Here is an 11169-nt window from a genome sequence, read left to right as displayed (position 1 = left end):
TTACCTGTTTGACTGCATGTGCATCCATACCAGAATCGAATACATGAAGCCAGCGATTCACTAATGTTACTCTGGGTGGGAAATGTGATACAAGGCGCCTGGACGGTAGATTTAAACAGCAGGGTCACCATCAGCTGCTGCCCCACAACTAACACCCCACCGTTACATTCCTGATCAATCTCCTACTGGGACACCTCGTGTGCGACATCCTGCTTTCACCAAATACTTTTTTTTTAAAAACAGTCACATATTTTAAAGCAAGAGACCATCACAGGACAGGCTGAACTGCTGGTGCTTTTAATCAGGGTTTAGACAAGCACAAACACAGCACTGAGATTCTCAGTGGCAAAGCACTTCAACTCACCAGCATGGCCAGATCCTCATGGACATATCAAACATTAACCATCAAGCACATCCCCCAAAACATTTCACAGAAATTAAGACCTGTCAGTTATCTTTAACAAGGATTGTCCTTTAAACAGCAGCTACTCCCAGATCTTCTGGATGCTTAAAAGGAAAGTTCACCCAAAAATGAATATCCCGTCATCATTTACTCCAAACCAGAGACTTTATCTCTTCTGTGGAACAAAACCCCTTAAAAATGGATGCCTTTCACTTTTTTTTTGAGAGCTCTCACTTTAATTTAATTGAGAAACAAATATATTCTTGATCATTTTTCCTCATATGGGTTGGGAATGAAATCAGAATGAATACATTTTTGGGTGAACTAAATCATTGACAGCACAAAGTAACATCTCATTTTGCTTTTTAACTAAATATATGTTTCAAACTGTACATGCATATGCATACTCCTATAGACAATCCGAATAAAAATAGGATCAGATACAACATTTTAGTCTGTTATTGCTCAATTTGAAAATGGAACAAGGGACGTCCAAAACAACGAAATCAATATTCAGCATGGAAGAAAGATTGGAACATTTGAGATTTGGCAACGTAATTACAGCAGAATGAGAGAGGAAAAATGATCTGAATGAACAACCCTTACACCCAATATAGATTAAAAATGAGCAGGATGTCAAAATCAAATCACTTTCAGATCATAATTTCTCTTGCATTATGGGAACAAGCCAATTTTGTTGCATCGACACACAGTTTGCGTCCATTTTAGATTGTGTTAGGTTTTTTTAAAGGTTTATTCCATTGATTGGTGTAGGGATAGTTCAGACATGAACATAGAGCCTCCTTTTGTGAGAAGGACCAAAGTAACTGCTCAGAAACTTCCCAAAGATCTCCTACTTGCACCAGGAGAGCTTCTGATCCGCTTGCTGTAGTATCTTATTTTCTGCCTGTAGACCGTTGCAGATTTGCAAACGGCTTTGAAAATTACAATGTTGGTAGTACAGTATGTAAATGAACAGTGTATACTCTTTCTTCATGTTACCTTCAACCAAATCCCACCTGTTTGTTACCTGTTAGTCCACCAGATAACGCAAAAAGTCTTCTGCTAACAATATCATGGCGCAGGACACATGAGGAAAGAGCACACATTGGTCATTTGAATATATTACCGACATTGTTATCATACAAAGCTGGTTGAAAATCAGTGAAGTTGTCCTTAAAGGATGTTCAGAGAAGAGTTTAAGAAGAAAAAATACATGAAAATCTGGCTCACATTCACAGTTTGTGTCCGAGTAGGGAACAAATGCACCGTCGCAGTTATCCCTGCAAATCTCTGCATATTGCATTTGATTGAAAATAAAACTGGAACAAACAGGACAATTAAAAAAAAAAAAACATAATTCTCGTATATACAAAAAACCCCGTTAAATTACACAAACTGATCACGGCCTCCACTGTCCTTTACAACTGCAGAAATACAAAAACAAGTCCCTCATTCACAAATAAGTTAAGAAGAGTCTGGAGGTGATTTTGTTGAGTCAGGTAAATCAGGAACATCACAGTATGGTTCTCAGCTTCCCTCTGAGCTGCTGCCCTCTGGGTCGGACCTGCTGCCCTCCGGGTCCGGTCTGGGTCCAGAGAAGGCCAGTCTGACGCAGTCTCTCGGAGTGGAATAGCACTCCTGCACCGGGGACATAATCTGGGGTCTTTGGTACGCCGAGCAACTCCCGTTCTTCACGACGGGCTTCGAGATTTTAGGGCTGTCGTAGATGTCCTCTGGGTAATTCCCCCGGTCCAGTTTGACTTGGGGAGTCTGGTAGCCCCCAGCCAGTCCTCCGATCACTTTCCTACAATTACTGCCCTCTACCGCTCGAAACGACGGGCTTTTGTTTAGTACCACCCCTGGGACACTGTAGCTGGGATCATTAAGGAAGGGATCTTTGCGGAAGGCGTGGCGCTCGATGATGGGCGTGGCGTACTCTGGCTCCTGATTGGTCAGTGGCAAGGCGTACTGGATGCCTGTCTGCAGTTGATCGTAGTGAGAAGTAGCCTCGCTGTCCTTGTCTTTGGCCTCGGTGTCCATGGGCCTGAACGTCGAGCCTTTTCGAGACACGGTGTCCGTGCCAAGCATGAGCGGCTGCTGGTATTCGGCTTAAGAAAAAGAGAGAGCTAGTTAGTACTGGAATGGTTCTCCTAAAAATATTAAAATAACTAAATGAAGTAAAACCGAAAATATTAAAATCCAAAATATTAACAAAAACTATAACGGTATATGAATGATCCTAAAAGTAACACTGGTTTATTGTTCCATACAACACAACTCAAGAGTCTAATGTTGCTTTGGACCCCATTTTATAGAAGAAAACAGTTCTTTAAAATAATATTATTTTGTGTTCCACAGATGAAATAAAGTTTGGAATTATATGAGGGTGAGATAATGAACTTTAATTTTTGAGCGAACTATCCCTTTAAACTTGCTCCATGCCAGCATAAACCAGGTTTTAATGTTCTTCAGTTCATATCTAGCTATCCTGAAACATAACTGGCTAAGCAATAAGCCATGATCATAAACATCATAAACTCTAATAGCATCAAACATTAAAGAAAATGTACTAGCAAAAAGGAAATCAATGAACTGTTTCAGTATTTGTTCAAAAGGGACTCCAAGTTAAGCGCCAGGCTTGAAATCGGAGCGCCTGTAATCTGTCTGATGTCTTGCACAAACCTTGAATCATCAATAATTACAGCCCTGGAGGAGAGTAGGGGGAAAACTGCCAATTAAATATCAGCAAGCGTTTCCATCTGGCAAGCATTCAGGCTGATACAACTTCAATAAGGTTTCTTAGACTTCCTTGGCACATTGGAAGATGAAAAATTGCCTCACGAGTGGAACTCCTTTATAATCAGACCATAAAAAACTCTGCTTAAGAAAGTGTGCCTTCTCCTCTCAGACTTCAGCTGCAGCCAGAAAAATGAAACGCTCTTTGAGTCCATATTTCTACTTGAACACAAGTGTCCTAACAGAGCATGACAAGCAATAAAACAAATCAATAAATCACATCTCTTCCATGTTAAATGTTTTTGCTCTGACAATGACAAGCAAAGCGTGCCATGAGACATTTTGTTGGGTCACTTGGGCTCCATTACAGTCCCGTCTCAAATGGTAGCTTCAGTGTTGGGGAGTATTTAACATTAAACTAACATAAGCCAAACAACATCCACCGCAGGAACTTAGGGACTCTGGGGAGGTACTCGGTGTGTTTCGACCGCAGGAACCGGGGTCTAAATGAAGTTCCAGGAAAAAGTTTCCCCCTCAAAACGGCCTTGCTCGTACTTTCTTGGGTGGTACTTTGCCGCTGAACATGCTGATTGGTTGAGCTCACCCAGCATTTTATTTCAACCTAAAAGTCAGTTTGCGTGCGTCCAATAAGAGTTGTTTAATATTCGAATCAACAATGAAGTTTTAAAAATACGACCGATGGACCGACGATGAGGTCCAGGCTTCATTAAGTGTATTTGCGGAAGACGAAATCCAGTGGGCTCTGGAAAGTCACATACAGTCCTACATCACCTGACTAATCTTCACGATACTTTAGACCCCTATAGAAACGCAGACAGCAACAGGTCTGGGGGAAAAAAGTTCCTGGGACAAATTGTTCCGGGTAATTTCGGTGGAAACGGGGCTTAACATAAACTACATTTTCAGTAGCATGCTAACAGCTCAACTGTTTTGTTGCTTTGGATTATCATAGTAAGTTATTATTATATTAAATGTTTGGGGTCAGTAAGCTTTCTTAATGTTTTTGAAAGAAGTCTCTAATGCTGCATTTACTCGTTTTGGGAGTTCATTTTTAGTCCATCTCTGCAAAACGGACTTCAGGATGGACTAAAATGAACTCCCAAAACGTACTGCCAGATTCTGGAAGATGAATTCTTCAAACAGTGGTACTAGAGGATGTGGTGCTGGTCCTTCAAGAGTCACTCTCAACCTATCTGTCCATAAAGCCTATAAAAAAACCTTCTTCATGTATTTTACAACACTTCAGCTTGTGATTCTTATCTAGTGGGGGTCATTTTTTAGGATTCTTTACCTAACTGAAGTCTCTGAGATCCTGACACCTTGCACTTCTGGAGACTCCAGGTAGGTTGCAGCTCTGGAAAATGGTGGCGCTGGAGACTAAAGGGTTCCTGATGGTTTCACCCTTAATTCTTCACCTTAATTCTTAATTCTTTTGCGGTTAACAGGTGTCTTTTCTCCGCCACATGTTTTTGTCTGACCCTGCTGATCCAACGAGCATTTCACTGTCCAATGGTCATGCCTTAACTGCAATGTCTAGTATTGCATTAGTATTGCATCCTTCTCATGGGCATTTAATACTTTTTGACTTTTCAGTCTGAGTAAAATCTCTTTTTTGGCTCAATTTATCTGTAAAAGAAAACATGCCTAATAATTCTGCACACCTGAATATAAGGTGTTTTTCATTTCCAGCCTTCATGAACAATTATATATCACTTATACATTATTAAATACTAAATCAATAGTAGTTATTAGGATTACTGTGGTTTGGAATTGGTCAAATGTGCCTGGAAAAAAAATATGATCAGAAAATCAACGTGCCTAATAATTCTACACTCCCTGTATATGTTGAGCTTGTGAACACTTGTGAACACAATGACCAATCAGAGACATATATGTTGAGCTTGTGAACACAATGACCAATCAGAGACATTCATTTTGAGTGTGAGAACACAATGGCGAATCAGAGGTTTTTAAGAATCTGTTTAACAGCATTCAAAATGTTAGAGGCAAATGCTGGTATTGTCACATTATTAAAAATTCAGTACCTCTGTACTTTTGACATTGTCTTTGGTCACTTTTGATCAATTTAATGCATCTTTGCTGAATAAAAGTATGAATTTCTTTATTGTGCAACAGTCTTCCGGCAGCTTCTTCAACACAGGGTAGCATTTTCGATCATCAGTGAGGACAAAAAACATGCTTGATAATGGATGGGATGCTGTGTAAGAAACAAAATCAAATTCGGTCAAACTTTACCTGCCATTGCACTGGTTACCAGGTCCAGCTTCTGGATGGGGTCTTTCTCAGAGCTGTATTTGATGGTGAACTCTGTGGACTGGTGTCTGGCAAATGGCTGTTTTATCTGTCTCCAACAGCCTGTAGACAAGAATCATTCACCTGTCAGCCAGTCTCTGAAAGATGGTTTTATCTCTCTGCAAGTCAAGCAGCTAAGCCTTAAATTATACATGTCTGAAAGGGCAGAACACAACATATTTATTGGGAAGTGATACGTCATGATGTCTAAGAATTTTTTTTTGAAGACTAGGAGAACGATAAAGGTAAAAAAAATGTTTCATTAATGCAAATGTGTGCATTGCATGGTTTAATGCATTTTATGTTGTTCTGTAACCAATGTTAAAGGAAAAGTTCACCCCCCCAAAAAATCTATTTTGACATTATTTACTCCCTTTCAAACTGTTATGTTTGTTTGTTTCAATCATGCCAGTTTCTGTTGTTATTTTCATAGCGAGAAAAATGTATGGTAAAACTATATCAGGTTTATTATTTTTGCTAAAAACTCTAAAACTATATTTGGTTTAACTTTTTTAAACATTTCTTCAAAAGAGTTGAATAAAAAAGGTTTCTCAATGGGTAAAAGCAGCACAAATCATTGATAAAGAGTTTTGACAGAAAGAACATGTTGGTGGATTGTCTCCTAGTATTAAAAAAGTGTGTGTCATCCTGGAATGGCCTATTCTGCAAGGGGTATAAACCAGTGTTTCCCAACAACTAGATATTCAACTTTATAAAGTGTTAAATATGGATATTTTCTTACAAAAATGCATCGGATGTGGATTTTATAATGGATGGATACACTTTTTTGGGCTTCAAATTTTGGGCTCCCGTTCACTGCCATTATAAAGCTTGGAAGAGCCAGGATATTTTTTAATATAGCTCCGATTGTATTCGTCTGAAAGAAGAATGTCATATACACCTAGGATGGCTTGAGGTTGAGTAAATCATGGGGTAATTTTCATTTTTGGGGGAACTATCCCTTTAAGCACAAAACTAGGGGTGCACCGATCCGACTTTTTCAGTCCCGATACCGATGTCTGGGCTTTGTGTATCTGTCGATACCCGATACCGATCCGATACTATTGTTGAATTAATAATAAACTGTATATCTTCCACCTTATACCTTCCTTGAAGAGACTAAAGGCACCAGACTTTACTAACTAAACATAACTAAGACAAAATAACAGATGTATGTAAAGTGTTGAATTCTTATTTATTTAAAAAACAATTGTGCATTCAAATCTAAGATAGAATGTAATCAAACTTCTTTAAATAATTAAAATGTAGCAGTGGAAACAAAAAAAAGTGTATTGGCCAAACATACAATAGTAATCTGACAGTTACTGACAGTTTTTTACACTACAGATAATTGTTTTGGTACATAATCATATCAATATTAAAAAGTAGCATTAAAAATTAACAAGCCTAATTTTCTGCCATATGTAATTTAATAAAAATTATCAGCTAGCTAATAACAACTTTGTTCTGGTTTCACCTCACTCCAGTCTAAATGATTGTAGGCTAGGCCTATTTATTTTACTACACATTGTCAACAGAAATAAGCTGAAATTCTTACTACCCACTCTTGCTAAAATGGGTAAGCACACTTGTGTTCTCATTTTTAGATGCGTTTTGAGTAAATGATTAAACTGATTTGTGAGTTCACTGTTGGACAGATCAGTTGTTCTAACCAGTCGTTATAATGATTCGGTTCAAAGGAGTCATTAGGTGGCGAATCGGACATTAGCAGACGCGTTGTGTGTGAATCCAGTCTGTTAGAACATTGCGAAAGATGTCAACACACAGCAAACACTCGTAACTAAATATAATTTGTTTCCCGTTTATTGAAAGTATGCTTTATGTCAGCTGGTCAGAGAAGAGTCAACGTTTTTTGAGCGCAATTCACACCCAGCGGTAATTCAAGGACAAAATTGTCCGAATGCGTCACGTGCAACATGGTTTCGGTCTTCCGACCTTTTGATTTGGATTAATATGTGAAATATGAGAGAGAGCTTACAGCTAACACAGTGATTATTTTGAAGACCCAGAGAGTGCGCGCGGGGGAAGAGCTCTCTGATCGTTCTCTCTGTCACTCAGTCACAAGCGCAGCATCTATTCTACATCACTCGTAAATCACAATAACTCATCAAATTAGGCTTTGGCGGGACAAAAAATTGTTTCGACGGCCGCCAAAAAATTTTCAATGCAGGAAAAACCCTGACTTTGTAGTAATACCACCGCCCCTTGAAACATTTAAGTTACTTTGCAGACATTGCAAACAGCCGACTAACTAGTTGGCGTGGCAAGCGTGAAATATCTCCTCCACACAGCCGACTCTTGACGTAGGTTCTGCTGCGACGAAAACCTCCCGGAAAAACCCCCCCACCTGGATCGGCTTGTGGATCTGTTAATTTTTCCGATCCCCGATCCAGCTATTTTGTCAGTATCGCGGCCGATATCCGATCCTAATATCGGATCGGTGCACCCCTACACAAAACTGCATGGAAAACAGCGGTTTAAAATGTTCACATTTTTGAATGAAATATTCCTTTCCAGCCAGTTCAGTTAAAGCGACTGTTTTACCTGTGTGATGCGTCTCCGCAGAGCCGTACGTGTTCTCCTTTGTCTTCTTACTGTGGGACAATGAAAAACATCAGCGTCAGAGACACCGGTGGCAGATTCTAGGGTCTCTCACCACCTTCATCACTCTTAAACAAGAGAAGATGCCTTACTATTCCCTTGAAACATGTCCATAAGAGGTTTCCATTCATTCATCCTCATTACCCCACAATCCCCGTCCCTGAGCTCACTCTCAGGGGACTAATGCAGCTGGCACATCTCCTGACACTGACCTTTGACCCTCAACCCTACTTTATCCCCCATAGCCCTCAGTCTCCCCATTCTTTATGAATCTAAATACCGCGGCAATGTGTTGCTGTGGAATCACAACATGCTCACTCATATCAGCTTACACTCGCTCTTTTATTGACACCAGTGGCTGTGGTATCTATTAGGGCAGGCTGGGAATCACTGGTGTGTGCACATTCGCAATGCTGAGACTGTCTGCTGTGTTTGATAACAGGACTAGAAACAGACTGGAACTGAACTGAGATAAGCCCGCTGTGCTCCAATGAATGTTAACATATCTGACCCTACCACCCTCTCTCAACACGGAGAATACAGACAAAATAGTCCTAACTTTCATCCTTTGTTCTTTAAAGTCAACCTGAAATCAAAACTGGCCTATTTACTTAATGCACATTATTATTGTGCACAAGCTTTTTGTAAACCTCTTGTTGATGCAGGTAAATCATAACAGAGGTCATTTGCATCTCGAAAAGGTATGGTCGCAAAAAGACTTCAGGGAAAAATAAATCAATATGGCAACTAAAAAAACTTGATAAAAATGACTTACTTGTATAGCATTTTTACCACACAGATTCCCACCAGGAGCAGGACCACCAGAAGTACGGTGGGCACAATTATTACGACCAAATTAACTAAAGAGAGAAGAAAATACGAAAGTCAGAGATGAAGAAGAAAAAAACAACAACACCTTTTTTATAAAATAATCTAAAATGTTTCACAGTTAGGGTTGCAAAGGAGCTGAAAGTGTCCGGAAACTTTCCAAGGGAACTTATTCTAGGGAATTTTGGAAATATTCCTATTTGAAAACTTAACAGGAATTTATGGGAATTGGACATTTTGGGAAATGTATATAAACTATCATGTACAAGTATAAATATAAACATTTTGTTTGGTCATAAGCAGACTTTTTTTTGCATATTGATATACGTTTCATTTCATTACTTCTAATTCAGTAAATATGTTAAATAAATAAATAAATAAATATATATTATATTCTATCACTTTTTTAATCAATTTAACATCCTTTCTGAATAAAAGTATTAATTTCTTTCAAAAAAAGAAAGAAAGAAAAATACTGACCACAAACTTTTGAACGGTAGTGTATATTGTTACAAAAGATTTCTATTTTAAATAAATGCTGTTCTTTTTTAACTTTTTATCTATCAAAGATTCCTGAAAAGGGTATCACAGGTTGAAAAAATTAAGCAGCACAACTGTTTCCAACATTGATAATAAATCAGCATATTAGAATGATTTCTGAAGGATCATGTGACAATAAAGACTGGAGAAATAAAGACTGGCGACAATCAAACCGTCTCCATTGATTTTGTATTGCGTGAAGCGGCCTCCTTGTCATTTTTGACTTTTAACAAAAAACTGAACAATGTCTAAAAGCTGATATGTGACAAGGTGTACAGCAAACAAGCTAAACAACCCAGAACCAAAAACCCGGAAGTTTTAGAAGCTGCTGACACAAAAAACGAGCGTTTAAGAACCCAAAAGTGGATACAGGCAATTGAGACAAGAGCGCGACACTGAGAACTACACACACTGGAGGGGAACGTAATCAGCGATGGAAATATAATATATAAAACTGACATTTGGATATTTGACTTAACAGTGACAAAATGTTTACTGCACACATAGGTATACTGAGTGTCAGGATCCCAAAATTTACCCATTCTTGCTGCTGAAGCTTCACATCTTATTGCCGGTCTCCACTTTTGTCTCCTTAAACGCTCGTTTTTTTGGGACGACAGCTTATAAAAACGTATTTCTGCGCTTTGTCAAATTTGTCATATATCAGCTTTTAGACATTGTTCTGTTTTTTGTTATAAGTCCGAAATGACAAGGAGGCAGCCTCACGCAATGCAAAGTCAATGGAGAGTGTTGGTGTGGGCGTGGCCTAAATACGCTCTCTCTCTATGGAGGACTGCACAGTGCATGCAGGGGGTGTGGCTTCAATAGCCCTGCAGTAAATAGTGTGTTGTGTGCAAGTGATTGAGGAATGTGTAGGGTAGAAATTCAACTGAAATTGCAATCTGGTTGTTTTAACCAAGATTATGCTGCAAGATTCTTCTTTTCAACTACATTGAAGTTCCCTGGTATAGGCTAACCTGCAATTTTGCAAATTCCCAGTTTATCCCCATTAATTCCAATATATTCCTGTTACTTTCCATGGAAAGTTTCCAGCCTTCAAAATTCACAGAATTTTGCAACCCTGATCACAGTTGTTTGTATAACATAATCTGTATTCATTAATGAGTGATTAGTGTGCGTTCTTAAAACCGTACCAAGATTAGCCTGAGAGGGCATTGGTTTCGTCATGTCATTGTGAATGGGCTGTGTCGGCTGAGCCTCCTGTGTCACCTGAGACGATGAATTCACTACATGAGGAAAAACATTTTTAGTGAACATTTAATGAGAAAAATCAAACCGTAAAGCCTTTGTGTGTCAGACACGCACCTGGGGTGGGTTTAACAAAAGGACAGCCCAGTAGCTGCACTCTCACGGCAATTATTCTGTGCCACTGTTGAGGTACGACACGAATGCTTCGCGCTACGATGGAGGGATGGAAGGTGTTGCGTGTTTGGTGGAGGCTGTCTGTATTTCCTTCAAAAATCTGAGGTAAAATACAACACTGCAACATTAAAAACATGAATGATACACAGACAGTTAAAAGAAAAATCTCAAGAAATCTAAATTAATATGGACTCTTAATAAATATCTCTTGTGTCATCGTGTGTGTGATTCATTAGTGCTTTTGATTCAAAAGAAAATTTTCATAATTGTTTTGCAGCTAAAATAATATTTTTGATGCCATTTGGCCAGGGATAAATGTT

General features: G+C 38.9%; 1 protein-coding gene across 1 annotated transcript in view; it reads right to left on the bottom strand.

Moving 5' to 3' along the window:
- Positions 1-275: 275 nt before the first annotated feature.
- The window catches only part of dcbld1 (discoidin, CUB and LCCL domain containing 1), a 44982-nt gene continuing 34088 nt past the window's right edge, over positions 276-11169 (bottom strand). Inside the window, exons 10-15 of the mRNA XM_079830508.1 lie at positions 10793-10949; positions 10621-10713; positions 8874-8958; positions 8042-8091; positions 5420-5539; positions 276-2514 (exon numbers count right to left, since the gene is read on the bottom strand). Coding sequence (XP_079686634.1) covers positions 1934-2514; positions 5420-5539; positions 8042-8091; positions 8874-8958; positions 10621-10713; positions 10793-10949 — 1086 coding nt within the window. The 3' untranslated portion in view covers positions 276-1933. The remainder of the gene's footprint in view (positions 2515-5419; positions 5540-8041; positions 8092-8873; positions 8959-10620; positions 10714-10792; positions 10950-11169) is intronic.

This window comes from Gobio gobio (assembly GCF_949357685.1).
Source record: "Gobio gobio genome assembly, chromosome: 12".
Classification (NCBI taxonomy): domain Eukaryota; kingdom Metazoa; phylum Chordata; class Actinopteri; order Cypriniformes; family Gobionidae; genus Gobio; species Gobio gobio.
Note: the sequence above shows the minus strand (reverse complement) of the source record. Positions and strands in the feature narration are given on the sequence as shown.